General features: G+C 37.8%; 1 protein-coding gene across 2 annotated transcripts in view; it reads right to left on the reverse strand.

Moving 5' to 3' along the window:
* Positions 1-288: 288 nt before the first annotated feature.
* Positions 289-15,218, reverse strand: part of SLC25A17 (solute carrier family 25 member 17) — a 33,955-nt gene continuing 19,025 nt past the window's right edge. For both annotated transcript variants that reach the window (XM_002927023.4, XM_019807773.2), the window contains 7 exons: positions 12,897-12,963; positions 11,348-11,499; positions 5,884-6,000; positions 4,855-5,000; positions 4,671-4,766; positions 2,825-2,907; positions 289-1,108 (listed from right to left, as the gene is read on the reverse strand). In XM_002927023.4, the coding sequence (XP_002927069.1) occupies positions 961-1,108; positions 2,825-2,907; positions 4,671-4,766; positions 4,855-5,000; positions 5,884-6,000; positions 11,348-11,499; positions 12,897-12,963 (809 nt within the window). In that variant the 3' untranslated portion in view covers positions 289-960. The remainder of the gene's footprint in view (positions 1,109-2,824; positions 2,908-4,670; positions 4,767-4,854; positions 5,001-5,883; positions 6,001-11,347; positions 11,500-12,896; positions 12,964-15,218) is intronic.

Consider the following 15,218-nt stretch of genomic DNA (forward strand, 5'->3'; position numbering starts at 1 on the left):
AAGAAATGTTTCCGAGTAGAAATAACCTCTATCAGATGTTTATTCTTGAAAGAGATAGCCTCCACCAGGACTCTGTAAAGGGAGAGAATATTCCAGAGCTGAAATAAGATACCTGCTCCTCTTCCCTGTTCTACGATTTTTACGAGCTGGTTGTAAACCCAACATGGTACCCGAATAAAGGGCAACTTTTTAAAATGTCTTTTGTGTCAACAGTTTATTGGGGCTTGACTTGATAGGGCTTGTATGGATGAACATAAAACTTCAACCCTTTTGTAATGAAAAGGCTGATTCAAAATAAATATTTTTAATTATGTCAAATACTAATGAATAAGTGATGTTCACAAAGAGTTTATAAGAGAATCATTTGGGATTAATCATTTTCATTTCTCCCACAAAATAAATAGCTCATGTACTAAAGAAGACGTCTTTCCTTAAGCAGGAGGATAAAAGCTCGACAAAAATAAAGTCATGCCTGCGGCACAATCATAATATTTTTAGCGAGGAAAATACCAAGATTAAAACATACAAAAGTATATGAGAAGAATTATATGGTATTAAATGTGTCCCTAGAATCTGGGGGGAGGGTTCAGAGGAAAAGAACAGCTGGTAAATTTAAGAAAGATTTTAACTGGAAAAGATTACACATGAGAGCAATAGTCCATTTCCCTTAAGAAAAACAATAAACGCCCACAAACTTTCATTTTCAGGTTTTCAATAATTTTTTTTTCTATGACCATTAACCTCCCCCACAAAACTCAACCAACAGTCATAAAAATTAAGTTGTAGACAGGTCCAACTGGCTATATTCCATGTTTACCCTTAGACACTTTTCCAGCCAGTGAGGGTAAAACTCATGGTGCACACAGCAAGAGTAAAAAGAGAATCACTTCCCTTCGCACAGAAGGCACCCCCCATCTTGAGCATCTTTCTGCACTTTTGGAGTGTGGAGTGTGAGGTGTCTCAGTGCTTGTGGGCACTCTTCAGCCCCATAACTGTGAAGGTAGCAGCCGTCAGTTTCTCATAAACCAGGAACATGAGAGCAGCAGTGAGGACTGTCTGCAGCAGTTTGGCTTCAAGGCCTTTGTAGAGTCCCATGATTCCAAAACGCCTAAAAGGAAAGAGGTTTGAAAAAAAATAAAAGGTTTTCTTCATAAAAGTCAACTCCTGCATCAAAGAAGCAGGTTATAGTAGCCACCGCTTATCCCTGGGGGACGATGTTCCAAGACCCTCAGTGAACACCTGAAACTTCTTCAGTACTGAACCACCTACTTTTTTCCTATACATACACACCTATCATAAAGTCTAACTTATAAAACAGGCACAGTAAGAGATTAACAATAGCTAATAACAAAACGGAACAACAATATACTGTAATAAAAGTTATGGGAATGTGGTCTCTCCCTCTCTGTCAGTATCTACGTATTGAGATGCAGTGAGGCGAATGATGCAGATATTGTGACTTGGTGTTAGGTCCTACTGACCTTCTGACAATAAGTCAGAAGGAGGATCATCTGCTTCCAGACTGAGGTTGACTGTGGATCCCTGAAACCATGAGAAGGGACACTGCGGGTGAGGGGGGGACTACTGTAATTGTATTTTCTAAATTTTATATAAGTGGAATCATACGGTAAGAATTCTTTTTTGTCTGACTTCTTTCACTTGGCAAAATTATTCTGAAATCCATCCATGTTGTTGTATGTGTTAGTAAGTCCTTTCTTATGAGCAGTGTTCCACTATGTAGATAGATAGTAACTCATGTGTCTACTCACCCAACGATGGGACATTTGTGTTGTTTCTGGTTTTTGACTCTCACAAATAAAACTGCTATTAATAACTGTGTACAAATTTTTGCACAGACATATTTCATTTCTCTTGGGTATACAAATTGAGAGGAAAGGCTAGGTCCTATGGTAGTTGTATGTTTAACTTTTGAAGAAAATACCAAACTTTCCAAAATAGTCAGACCATTTTATTTTCCCACCAGCAGCACAGGAAAGTTCTGGTTGTTCCACATTCTTGCTAATACTTGGTATGGTGAGCATTTAGTTTTAACTTTATACCAATTCTTTTTTTTTTTTTTATATACCAATTCTTTATCTTTGATTTTTTTTAATCCCAAGCATATTCTGTTTTTGTAATAAATCTATTTACTTTCAAAATATCTTACATCTAGGAACAGTAATAAAGTTATAGCAGCTTTTGCTTCAAAGGAGGCCCATGACTTAAATTTGACACCTCTGAGATTCTCTAAATGGAATGATACAGGGAAATGACGAAAGTACCTGCCTCATAGGGCCGTTGTCAGGATTAAATGAGATTACCTATTCGAAGCACGGAGCTCAGTGTCTGCCACAAAGCAAACACTCAGAAATGTTAGCTACTCGTACCATCATCAGCACTGCTGTCATCATTACAATAATTATTGTTACTCTTCCTATGCCCCTTTCCCTTTCTCACTATGACTACTGCTCTATATCTGTTTATGTCTATCTATGAGAGAGGTCACAGGATATGCCAGTGACAGCAGCACTACCAAGGCAGAACAGTCTCTACATTAGATGACAGAAGGCTTCCCTCTCTAAAGGAGTTCTGTATATTTCTAAGTTACAAAGAATAAAGACCTGAAGTTTTTCCATAACTTCCCCAAATGCTGCCATATTGCACTAAGCCCCTAAAATGAGAAATGTCTGAACACAACATGCAAGGAGAGGTTTCTAGGCTGTCACTGCCAAGGGAGTAGTGCAAGTTAAGTAGATCCAGCCATTCCCTGGCAGAGATGGCTGCTGAAAGACAGGACAGAATGTGAAACATCTACAAAGCTCACTTTACTCGTTGGTGAAGAAGATAGAGAACATTCCGAAGACTCCCCAGTGTTCTGTTTTCTGGGTTTAGTCTGTGACGTCCAAACTGGGGAAGAAGAAAAACAGATCAATTTCTACCTGCGGAGGAAATTATGTTGGAGTAATGTCTTACAGTATACAGTAATAAAAATATCCGAGTATGTAGATTGCATGAACCTTCTCTTTTTCAGTGAAGTAAGTGAAAATAAGAAATATTTTTCGAGGGGCGCCTGGGTGGCACAGCGGTTAAGCGTCTGCCTTCGGCTCAGGGCGTGATCCCGGCGTTATGGGATCGAAGCCCCACATCAGACTCCTCTGCTATGAGCCTGCTTCTCCCTCTCCCACTCCCCCTGCTTGTGTTCCCTCTCTCGCTGGCTGTCTCTCTCTCTCTGTCAAATAAATAAATAAAATCTTTAAAAAAAAAAAAAAAGAACAGGAACCTGAAGATCTGAATTCTGACTCTACTATTAAAAAAAAAAAAAGAAATATTTTTCGAGGCACCTGGGTGGCTCAGTCGGTTGGGTGTTCCACTCTTGGTTTCGGCTCAGGTCATGGGATCGAGCTCCACGTCAGGCTCTGTGCTCAGCACAGAGTCTGCTTCAGATTCTTTCTCCCTGTCCCTCCCCCTCTGCCATTCCCTCTGCTCTCTCTCTCAAATAAATTAAATAAATAAATACATACATACATAAGAAATATTTTTCAATGCAGCGAGCATGAGAATTTTTACTTCAGAGAATTATGGGGAAAATACTACCCCAAAAGAAAACAAACATGCCCATAATGAAGATTTAGATACTGATGGTATGGCTTACCCTCCAGTCCTTTAGAAAGTTGNGCCTCTGATCAGTTCCCAGCTATCACCAAGCTCTTAGCACATCATGCTCCCTCTACCTAGAATGTTCTTTGACGGTTGGGTCCTTATCTTCCTTTAAGTCTTGATTTTATATACGCCTCCTCAGAGAAGCCCAATCCTTAATCACCCTGTCTAAGATGATCCACACCATGCCCCTCTCTACCAAATCACAGAACGCAGCTCGCCTCCTTAATAGCTCTTTTCTCAACTTACAATTACCTCTTTATTTTGTTTATTTACCTGTTCATTCTTTCCTCTGTTACCTCCATGAAGACAGGGATTATGATTTTTACTCACCACATGTACCCAGCTCCTCACAGAGTGGGTGCTTAATAAATATATATTTTTTTTAAAGATTTTTTTATTTATTTATTCGACAGAGATAGAGACAGCCAGCGAGAGAGGGAACACAAGCAGGGGAGTGGGAGAGGAAGAAGCAGGCTCAGTGCGGAAGAGCCTGATGTGGGGCTCGATCCCATAACGCCGGGATCACGCCCTGAGCCGAAGGCAGACGCTTAACCGCTGTGCCACCCAGGCGCCCCTTAATAAATATTTTGATGAATAAATAACTGAATGGAGAAAAACCCCAGAAATTTAAAAGTACTTCAGAACAACTAAATCAATTCCTCCTGAATGAACTAAACAAATCAACTTCTGATTTTGTACCGTTAACCTAAGCAGTCAACTTAAATGAGAAGGAAACAAGCTTATACATTCCTGAAGTCATTAGAGAACATCCTTCCACATTTGGGTTTTCTGAGACACTATGTTGCCTAAGAAATTACAAATGTAAACTTTGTTCCAAACCAAATAGGAAACCAACTGATAGCTAGCCTGGTAAGCAATTATCAAACAAATGGAAAAATAGTATAGCCTACCAACTGACTACATTATTGCTTTATTAACATTGCTTTAAACAGAGAAACCATGTACTAGAATGTTGTTTGACCAAATGCAGGAAGAACACCAGCACTCACCCTCAGAATCGACTGTACCGTCTGCATGGGATAGGTGACGGTGGTCGCAATCGCTTTGGATATTGCACCAATGATGAACACATCCAAAGAAGAAAGCTGGAAAGCAAAGAAAGACCAAACCACATCAACCCAAATAAGAGACTGTCAGAGATTATTACTTGCTGCTTTCAAAATCAGGGATTACCTTCACTCGTTTCTTTAGAAGTTGCCGTTTTAAACCTTCATAGAACATGAACTGGATGGCAGGATTGAAGACCAACAGCAACGAAGGAAATGTGCCATTCCATAAAGCCAAGATTCCTTCATCTCGAATGATCTGGTGAAAAGCATCTAAGCAAGAAATCAAGGACTTTTGATTACAATCCCCTAACTGGAGAACACAATGTGAATTTTGTTCAAATGTACCCAGAACACAAATCATACTGGTTATATTAAAATTTCCTTCTTGCAATGATGGTTTGGGGTAATTTCATCAGCTAACTACTTTTTGATAATCATCAGACCCTGACAGTCACATTATTGAAAGACCAACTTAAATCACAGGCAACTCTTCCTGACAATCTGGCATTAGAACATCAGGTTTTCCTAAGTAACCACCACCACCACGACTGAGAACTCTGTCTTACAGAGAATTGTGAACTTATAGCCCATGTGTTTCACAGCAAAGTCCAGGACAACAACAGACAGTACCCAGGGATCCATAATTTAAGATGTGACTTATAAGAAAACCACTATTCTTATTACAAAGATGGACACGTGGGAAAGGAGTACCAGGTAACGTAGCATTATTAAGCTCAAAGTCATCATATTAATGATAACCTTATCCAAAGACAACAATAAAAGAAACAGTGTAGATTATTCTTTAGAAAGACTGACCCCCTCCCACCAACACTCCATGGGAACCACATACTTCTCTACCTCCCAACATTGGGTTTGGCCAAGAGGATGTCAGCAAACAAGATGCGAACAGGGGCTTTTACAAGACGTGTCCTCTTGTGCTTTTGCCATCACCAAGAGAAGAATATGTGTAGCCTGATCCCAGCCTAGATGAGTCAAATCCTTGTCAATCCATAGACACGTGAGCTAAACAAACGTTTACTGTTAGACATGGAGATTTGAGGCTGTCTGATATGCAGCATTATCGTGGCAATAAATTCCAGACACAGAGAGAAAATAAATTCCTTAAATAGGAACTCACCCAATAAACACTTACCAATAATACCTTTGTAGTTGGTTGGTACAATGTCTTCATTCCTAAATTTTGCCCCTTGCAGCTTCAGTCTGGTGTTTACCACCCAGAGTGGAGTTGTTAGCAACACATTCACCACTCCTTTAAAAAGAAAGAGGAAACAAAGGGAAAGCAAAATGAAACCTTGCAAGCTTTGCTGTCTTATGTTAAAGCTATGTACCAATGTTTCATTTATACTTCTGCCACTGACCTACTGGGAGACCTGAGGTAAGGTGTCTCTCTGTGACAGGGTACAACACAAGCCACCACTGTTAGAAGCAATTAAGAAGTCTTGCTGATAGCAAAATGGCTGCCAGCAGTACCTTTCCACATTTGTATAACAGGAAATAATCTATTTGTCAATTGATATAGCATCTAAAGTAGCCATTCTGATCTAGTTCTAAGTAAATTTTTAAAATAACAGTTTTAATAAGGTTTACTGATCACATGCTAAGTCCATGACGATATCCAATAAAACAATTTGCAACTCTCACGTAAGTAGCTTACACGGTTTTAAGTGAGTATGGATTTGGTACAATGGGTGACAGGTGGAAGAAAGTGGTGACATTTGAAAGGGCTTTACCAGGGACTAGAGGCTCAAGAGTTCCTCATCGCTTAGGGAATTAGGATAGGCAGGCAGCAAGCAGTAGTTATGAACCATCACAAAACACCTGAAACAGCTTCGCAAGCATCATGATCCTTACAAGCTTAAGGATGGGGATGTTGGCCCCCCAATGTTGCCTCAGAGTGGAACAATACAATGAGCCAGGTGCTTCTTTTTTGAAAACACATGATCCCAAGTTAACACCATCTTGAGATATTAAAATATTCCTCATCAGTCCTGGAATGATTAAAAAAAATACCAGATAGAGTTGTAATAAAGTGCCTGACACACGGTATACATGCTATAAGTATTTGTTAAATATTGAACAAATGAACCAATGAAAAAACTCAGCAAACAACTACACATCAAGCTATCTAGCTCTAGCCAGGCTCTGAAGAACCAAGAGGCATAATCCTAAGGAAGAGAAATCTTCTTTTACTAAACGTCATTTAAATACAACAGGAGAAAGAATGTTTTGATTTAAGGAATCTCAAAACTCATCATTCAGAAAACACAAATCCAACCAAAGACAAGCTCGATGAAACAGCCAAGAGATTAAAATCCTGTTTTTTGCATCTGTTGTATATAGTTGCTAAAGTAAGATAATTTGTTACCTCTTTCTTAGAACACTTTTCTCAAAATAAATAACATTATCAAAAAATTTTATGAGCTGTATTTATTATACTTTTCAAGAGTCACATAACACACCAAGGAATCATCTTTAGTTATGACTCACTATATTCATGCATTGTCATTTAAGGCATTGATCATAATCTGGAAAAGCCTTACCTAGAGATTCTTGCTAGTCTCATTTTTAAAAAGTGCCAGTGCTCCAGAGGTCAAGATGGAATATCAATATATGCCCACTTGCCCAGACTTTAAAATGTGTTCCTATTGAATGTAATGCACACATCACTTGACAGAAAAATCAACACCAAGAAAAATCAGACAGAAAGTACTACTGAGCAGTCTATTGCACTTTTTTTTTTCAGATGAGGACAGGAGAGCTCAGAAACAGAGATCACAGGCTTCTGTAGATAATGTAGACAGGCAAAGTGTACACACCTTTCCAAACAAATGACACGTGTTGTCTATTAAACAAACTCTTTAGAAATCAAAATTCCTTTCATGCTCTATTCAAGAGGTAAGTACCCACAAAACACTTCAGAGGCAATGAAGCCTAGATTTAACCATCATTTAAAATTCTGCTTTCATATATATCTCTGTTTCAAACTGAAAGAGTGAGAGGATTCTAAGGACAATCTCAAGTACAAAAGTGTACTATATCATTTAAAGGAGAGAATATAAAATCCTTGGGAAAACATTTATATTCTGAAGCTTTTTATCTGAAAAGTTCAAGTACTTTGTTCATCCTCTAAGCCAAATAGATGGAGAGGTACTTTTTAACCACTATAATTTTATGAGTTCTGGGAACAGACACTCAAAATATTTGGGGATCCAAAACTTTACTAAAAACTTGGAACCTATATAATGAAGCAAAGGACATCATTTCATGGAAGAAAAACAAGCTACAGTCATGATGAGGAATTCCAACTTTACTAACATATGATGGATAAGGCTGAAGAATAAAGAAAGTTGTCTGCTTATTTATAAGCCCATGTAGAAAGTTTTTTCAGTTCTAAGCTGTGACTGTTACTTCACCTCTAAGATGGGAAAACTAATACTTTACCTACTTAATGACAAGAAATTGTTTTTCTTTCAATTCGAATGATCCCATTTTCATAAAAAATCACTTATAAGAAAACAGAATCAAAATTAAGAGATGAACAGTAATTGAACACATGCACTGAAATTATTCACTGATTCGAGGAATAATTGGGACACAGCTATTTACTTCTGAAATCTTGAAAACAAAATAGTTTTATTAGCAGTGAGTCTGTTAAGGAGAGAATACAAAAAAGAAGTATGCTAATCGTGTATGCACTTCCATGAAATAAGTGCAATGACCATTGATACAAGAAAAAGGCAGATCAAGGTCATAAATCTAACCACTTGGCTCCCTATAAAGGAATGCAACTTGATACACAACAGGAACAAACATGCCTTACCAGATTTAAGACTGGAGGTCAAGAAAGGAATATGAACTGTCAACAATAACACCACTGGCATTCAAAAACAGTTACTGGTAAAAATCCCAATTTCATAAAAATGTCAAGTATCTTCTTCATTTAAATTTTCTGTGAGATTCTGTTCCCAAATCCCTCCCTAAGGTATCAAGCTATATGAGCTTTTTTCCTATGAAAATACAATAAGTAATAAATTTCTAAGTCTCAAGCAGAACTTGAATAACAATTATACTGTTCCTAGTTCTCCTTGGAGAAAATGAAACTCATTTCTACAGTGATTTTAACACATGACAAGGCTCACAACAGGAAAAGAAAAAGTGGTTCTAATTCTAAGAATGCACAGGTATTAAGATATGAAAACATGTTATGAGGAGAAATTTAAAACTCACAAAAGTAATTTCCAAAGAATTTCTTACTTTCAGAAAAAAGAGAGAACCTATAATCAGAGAATCTCAGATTCTCAATCTCAGATTCTCAAAATACATTTCGCCAAGGGTCTCTCAACTGTGATATAACTGACATTTTGACTGTGGGCTGGATAATCCTTCCTTTGGGGCAGCAGGTGGGGATGTTACTGTGTATCAGACAGACACAGAAGCTAGATCAGAAAGACAACAGTAGCTGTAGAAGGATGGAGTCATTAAATGGCTTGGCATTTTCAAGGAATCACAGTTTTCCAAGAGAGGATGGGAACAGTAGAGATCAAGCTAGAGGTAAGCAGTATCACAGCAGATCTTGTATGTTGGGCTCTTATCCTGTATATGGTGGGGGCCTTTTATGCTATGGGTACCATGACTTTATCCTATATGCAAGTGGGAGACATCAAAGGGTTCGAAGCTGGGAATAACATTATCAGATTTGGCTTTCAGAACAGCAGTTCCTCACCATCTCTCCGAGAAGACCTATAACAGATGAGGCTCACAACTGACACAGACCCATTGCACCTTTTTTCACATACTCAAGAAAACACTAAAAATGTAAGTGAATGAGAATGATACGTATTTTCTCAAACCTGCTTATGTCAGTTGAATCTGACAATAACAATGGTAGGCAAAACTTTATAGGTATGGGGTATGTACAAGAAAAGGCACAAAATTCCCATCAGTGAACCAATATGCCTTGGCCATGTATTAAAAAAAAAAAGAAAGAAAAAAGTATGTATTTATACATCTTAAGTTAAAATAAAATACAAGGTAAGTAGGCTATTTATGATACTCCCGATGTCAACTGAGTTTTAAAAACTAACTGTCCTACTCACATATTGCATGGAGCACTGGGTGTTATATGCAAACAATGAACCACGGAACACTACATCAAAAACTAAAGATGTACTGTATGGTGATTAACATAACATAATAAAAATTTTTTTAAAAAAAGTAAAAAAAAAAGGGGTGCCTGGGTGGTGCAGTTTTAAGTGTCTGCCTTTGGCTCAGGGCGTGATCCCGGTGTTATGGGATCGAGCCGCACATCAGGCTTCTCCGCTGGGAGCCTGCTTCTTCCCTCTCCCACTCCCCCTGCTTGTGTTCCCTCTCTCGCTGGCTGTCTCTCTCTCTGTCAAATAAATAAATAAAATCTTCAAAAAAAAATTTTTTTTGAGCACCAAAGAACATAACAGAGTAAAAGGCAACAGAGAATGGGGGAACGTATTTGCAAATCATACATCTCATAAGGGGCTAATATCCAGAACATATAAAAAATACCTATAGCTCAACAACAAATTATCAAATAACTCAATTAAAAAATGGGCAAAGGACTTGAACAGACATTTCTCCAAAGATGATATACAATCGGCCAATAGCATATGAAAAGATGCTCAACATCACTACTCATCAGAGAAATGCAAATCAAACCACAATGAAATATCACCTCACACCATCATTGGGATGGCTATTATCAAAGCAAACACCCAGAAAGTAACAAGAACTGGTAAGGATGTGGAGAATTAAAAACCCCTGCTGGTGGGATTATAAAATGGCGTAACTGCTGTGGAAAACAGTATGGTGGCTCCTCGCGAAACAAAAAACAAACAAACAACAAACAAACAAACAAAAAAAACAACACAAATAAGCCCCTAACATATGATACTTCAATCTCACTTCTAGGAATATAGCCAAAAGAACTGAAAGCAGGGACTTGAAGAGATATATTTGCATAACTCAAGTTCGTAATAGCAACTATTCCCAGTATCCAAGAGTTAGAAACAACCTAAATGTCCATCAACAGATGAACAGATAAATAAAATGTGGTATATACATATAAGTAAATATTATTTAGCCTTAAAAAAAAAAAAAGAAACCCTATTACATCCTACGACATAAATGAACCTTGAGGACATCATGCTGAATGAAATGAGCCAGTCACAAAAAGACAAATGCTGTATGATTCCAGTTATATAAGGCATCTAAAGTAGTCAGATTTGTAGAAACAGAAAGAATGGGGTCAGAGAAGGGAATAAGGGGGAGTTGTTGTCTAACGGTTACAGAGTTTCACATCTGTAAGATGAAAATGTTCTGGAGATCTGTTTCACAGTAATGTAAATAAACTTACTATTGAAGTATACACTTAAAAATTGTTAAAATGGTAAATTATATGTTGTATGTTTTTACCAAACACACACACACACACACAGAACCAAGTCAGGAAATTAATTATATTCTTTGTAGCATTACTTTGTGCTAAAATAACCTCTTAGAAAATTATGAACCACAAGATAAATATTAAAATATAAAAAAATTTTATACTTAGAAAACTTTGTTACCTGCAACGAATCCAACTACTAGATCTTTTCCAGTAGTAGAACGTTGACCTTTGACCCAGATTGCTTTGAGACTATTAAAAGTGTAAAAATAGACAAAATTGGAGCAGCAGAGACTGGAGATAACTGGAAACCACCCTCGATATGGTGCCAGGCTAGAGGAAAAACACAATAAGCAATGTAAAGATGCTGGACAAAAGCCAGTGGAAATGGGCCAAGTCCTAGGAAAGGCTGATGATCATCATTCACAGATTCTCAAAGTTCACTCCTACACTACAACATACTCCAAAACTGTACATACATCTCACATTCTGAAAGATGTCAAAACCAAGAAATCTTTTCTACAATTAATGATGCCAAAGAAACAATACTTTCAATGACTGATTTTATTGGTTTCCTCCCCTTGATTTCCTTTGTAAATCACTATGTAAAATTAGAGACAATTTCTTCATGGCTGTAAGTTAATATGCATCATTCACATTTTATTACAGGGTAACAACATTTAAAAATGAAGTAAATATAGACATAATAAGTGTTAAAAAAAAAAAAAAGAAGAAGAAGTGATAGGGGCATGCTATTAGGGCACAGGAACCAGGCTGAAGGGGCCCCCACCCCAGACAGTTTCAACACCAAAATAATATAGTATAGTTATCCATTGTAAACCACTGAAAAACCAGGAATTTCTGAGTCTAGATTGATACTAAATAAAATCTCTCTTCATAGGCTCCTGATAGATGCAAGAGAAGAAAAATTATTCAGCGGCTAACCTGAATCTGAGAAATCATAATTAACCAATGAAGGGCAGAAGGACAATATGTGACCCAGATGTGATATCCTAAGGACACAATATCACCTATGCATTATTCTGGTCAAGAACGCATAGCCTCAGTCGAATCATAAAGAAACGTGAGGCAAACTTAAAATGAGAAACATTTTATTTTTAAAAAAGAGGGGGAGGGGAAGTATATTCTTTTAAAATGTCAACATCACAGGGTAAAAGGCTTTGATGTATGGTGTGTAACTTATTCTTAATAATTCTAAAAAAAGTTTGTGTGGTGTGTGTGTAATAAAGACGGGAGGGAGACAGAAAGTGGGGAGAGAACATAAGCACAATTGGGAAAATAAATGGGAAAAAGTATTAATAGGTGGAACTGGGTAAAGCATATACTTATATTCTCTGTACTATTTTTAGTTTTGTAACTTTTTGTGAACTTGAAATTATTTCCAAATAAAAAGTTAAAAAAAAAGGAAGTACATAATCTGAATGCATCTGATAGGAAGGAACTAAACAACTTCTTCGGTTCACTGTAAAAAACCAATAAAACATAAAACAAAGCATTGGTTTCATGGAAGACTCTATGACTAAGAATCAAAATGGCCCACTACAAAACTTTAAGGGGATGAAAACAATTATGTACTTACAAATCAGGCAATGAGATTCACAACTACTGCAAGGCTACAAGAATGGAAAGAAAGTGAGTGCCGGGGTGCTAGAGGCCCAGCAATCTAAGGGGCTGCTTTGTCTAACAAAGATGGGCAAGGTGGTACTCACAGGCCTTCTTCCTTAATGATCTCCAGGAGCACCATGTGTGTAGTTTTGGACTTTCTTTTCTCATCAACTATAATATAAAAGAATATACGTTTAAACTAAATGCTTTGAGAATTATTATCTTCAGCATCAACAAGTTTCACTGAAATGCCATTTACCTCACCTAAGCAATCTCCCTCCCTATTCTTTGAGCTCCATAACTTGCCTCAGCACTCACCAATCCTCCTTGTTCCTGTGTGCTAAATTCTCAACTGTGGATCCCTTGGGTTTCATCTGTTATTCATAAACCATAAAGCATTTTAATTCAACACCTAATTCCCAAAGCAAAAGATATGACAGGAATCTTACATTTCAAAAGGCTTTCTTCTTTGGGGTTTTTTTTTTCAGAGTTACATATCCTCATTTTTATTTTAACATCTTACAAAGTAAAGAGGAAATGAATTACCATCTCTCTGTTAGCGGAGAGGCCAGGCACAAAAGCTGTGAAGGACACATGTAGTTGGCAGCACAGCCAGGATTAAAACTCAAGTTTTCAAAGTTTTAGGCTTGTGCTCTATTTCCTAATCTAAAAAATAAAAAGGATGAGAACGGGGTGCCTGGCTGGCTCACTTGGTAGAACATGTGACTCTTGATCTCAGGGTTGTGAGTTCAAGCCCCACCATGGGCCTAGAACTTACTTAAAACTAAAAAAAGGATGAGAACTCTGCTTTTCTTGGCATTCTCACTGAAAATCACAAAACCTCAATTAACTTCACATTTCCTACCCACATTTGGAGGATATTTTGAAAACATAAAAATGTAATTTCCTAAGAATTAAAATTGATACCTATATGGTTTGTGGGATGGTGAACAGGAAACTCCCAGAAGGCAATCAGGCCACAGCTATCAAATTTACAAACAGGTTTACCCTTTGATCCAGCAATCTCACTTCTGGAAATTTGTCCCATAGAACTTAACAGAAACAAAGCAGCATATGAACAAGTCTATTCTACAAAAGAGAAGAGAGGTGCCTGGGTGGCTCAGTCAGATGGGCATCCAGCTCTTGGTTTCAGCTTGGGTTGTGATCTTGGGGTGGTGGGATCGGGCCCTGCATGGGGCTTCACGCTCAGTGCGGAGTCTGCATGTCCATTTCCCTTTGCTCCTCCCCCTGATGACACTCTCTGTCTCTCTCTCAAATAAATAAAATCTCTAAAGAAAAAAGAGAGAGAGAGAAGAAAGCATCCGAGAATCTACAACAGAGGAAGGGGAAACAGGTTGTGGTGCATCCACGCTATGGAACCACTCTACAGCTGGAAGGCTCAAGAAGCTCCCAAAGTTCCGATGTGGAAGGCATCCAAAAGATGCTGTTAAGTGAAAAATGAAAGGTACAGAACAGTGTGACAAATATGTTTTTTGTGGAAGGATGGGGAAAAACTTCTATATTCTTATTTGCTTGTAATTCCATAATGAAACTCTGCAAGACTATTTGAGAGACTAATAAAGACATTATCTGCAGGGGAGAGAAAAGAGAAAAGTGGGCAGATCAGAGTGAGATTTTTCACTGCACTGTGCATCGTTTTATATATTTTGGGTTTTGAGTCATATGAAAAAACCTATCACAAAACTCTAAAATTAATTTATAATAATAGCCATGAAGGGTTTTAACATAGGAATTGGTTTATTCAAAGCTAATCTTATTCTTATCTCTTCAAATAAGGTCCGGCACAGGTTTATAATTTCAAGTTGAAAAATACTGGGGAAAAAACAAGCAGGAATTATAGAGAATTGCCTAGTCCTATAATACAAAAGAGGCAAACTAGGACTACCTGCCCAATTTAGCAGTGACAGTGGGTGTTTGGCTCTACCATGTCTCCTATTCTTTGTTCTCTTTTCAGAAGATCTACCCCCAGCAAAAACTCTCCACACTGTGTCTTAAAAAAGTTATATTGTGCAGGCACCTGGCCTGGCTTAGTTGGTAGAGCATTTAACCCTTGATCTCGGAGTTGTAAATTCAAGCCCCATGTTGTATGTAGATTACTTTAAAAAAAAAATTGGGGAGCCTGAGTGGCTCAGTTAGTTAAGTGTCTGCCTTGGGCTGGGGTTGTGATCCGGGGTCCTCAGATCGGCCCTGCATGGGGCTCCCTGACCAGTGTGGAGTCTGCTTCTTCCTCTCCCTCTGCCCCTCCCCCCTGCTATGCTTGATCTTTCTCTGTCAAATAAATAAATAAAATCTTTTTTAAAAAGTCATTTTATTAGAAAGAATCGTAATGATTCAAAATTATTAATGCAATCCCACTCAGGTTCTCTCAGATTAGAGAGCAGCTGAGACTATGACTCATCCATGAA

Source organism: Ailuropoda melanoleuca, chromosome 15 (assembly GCF_002007445.2).
Source record: "Ailuropoda melanoleuca isolate Jingjing chromosome 15, ASM200744v2, whole genome shotgun sequence".
Classification (NCBI taxonomy): Eukaryota; Metazoa; Chordata; class Mammalia; order Carnivora; family Ursidae; genus Ailuropoda; species Ailuropoda melanoleuca.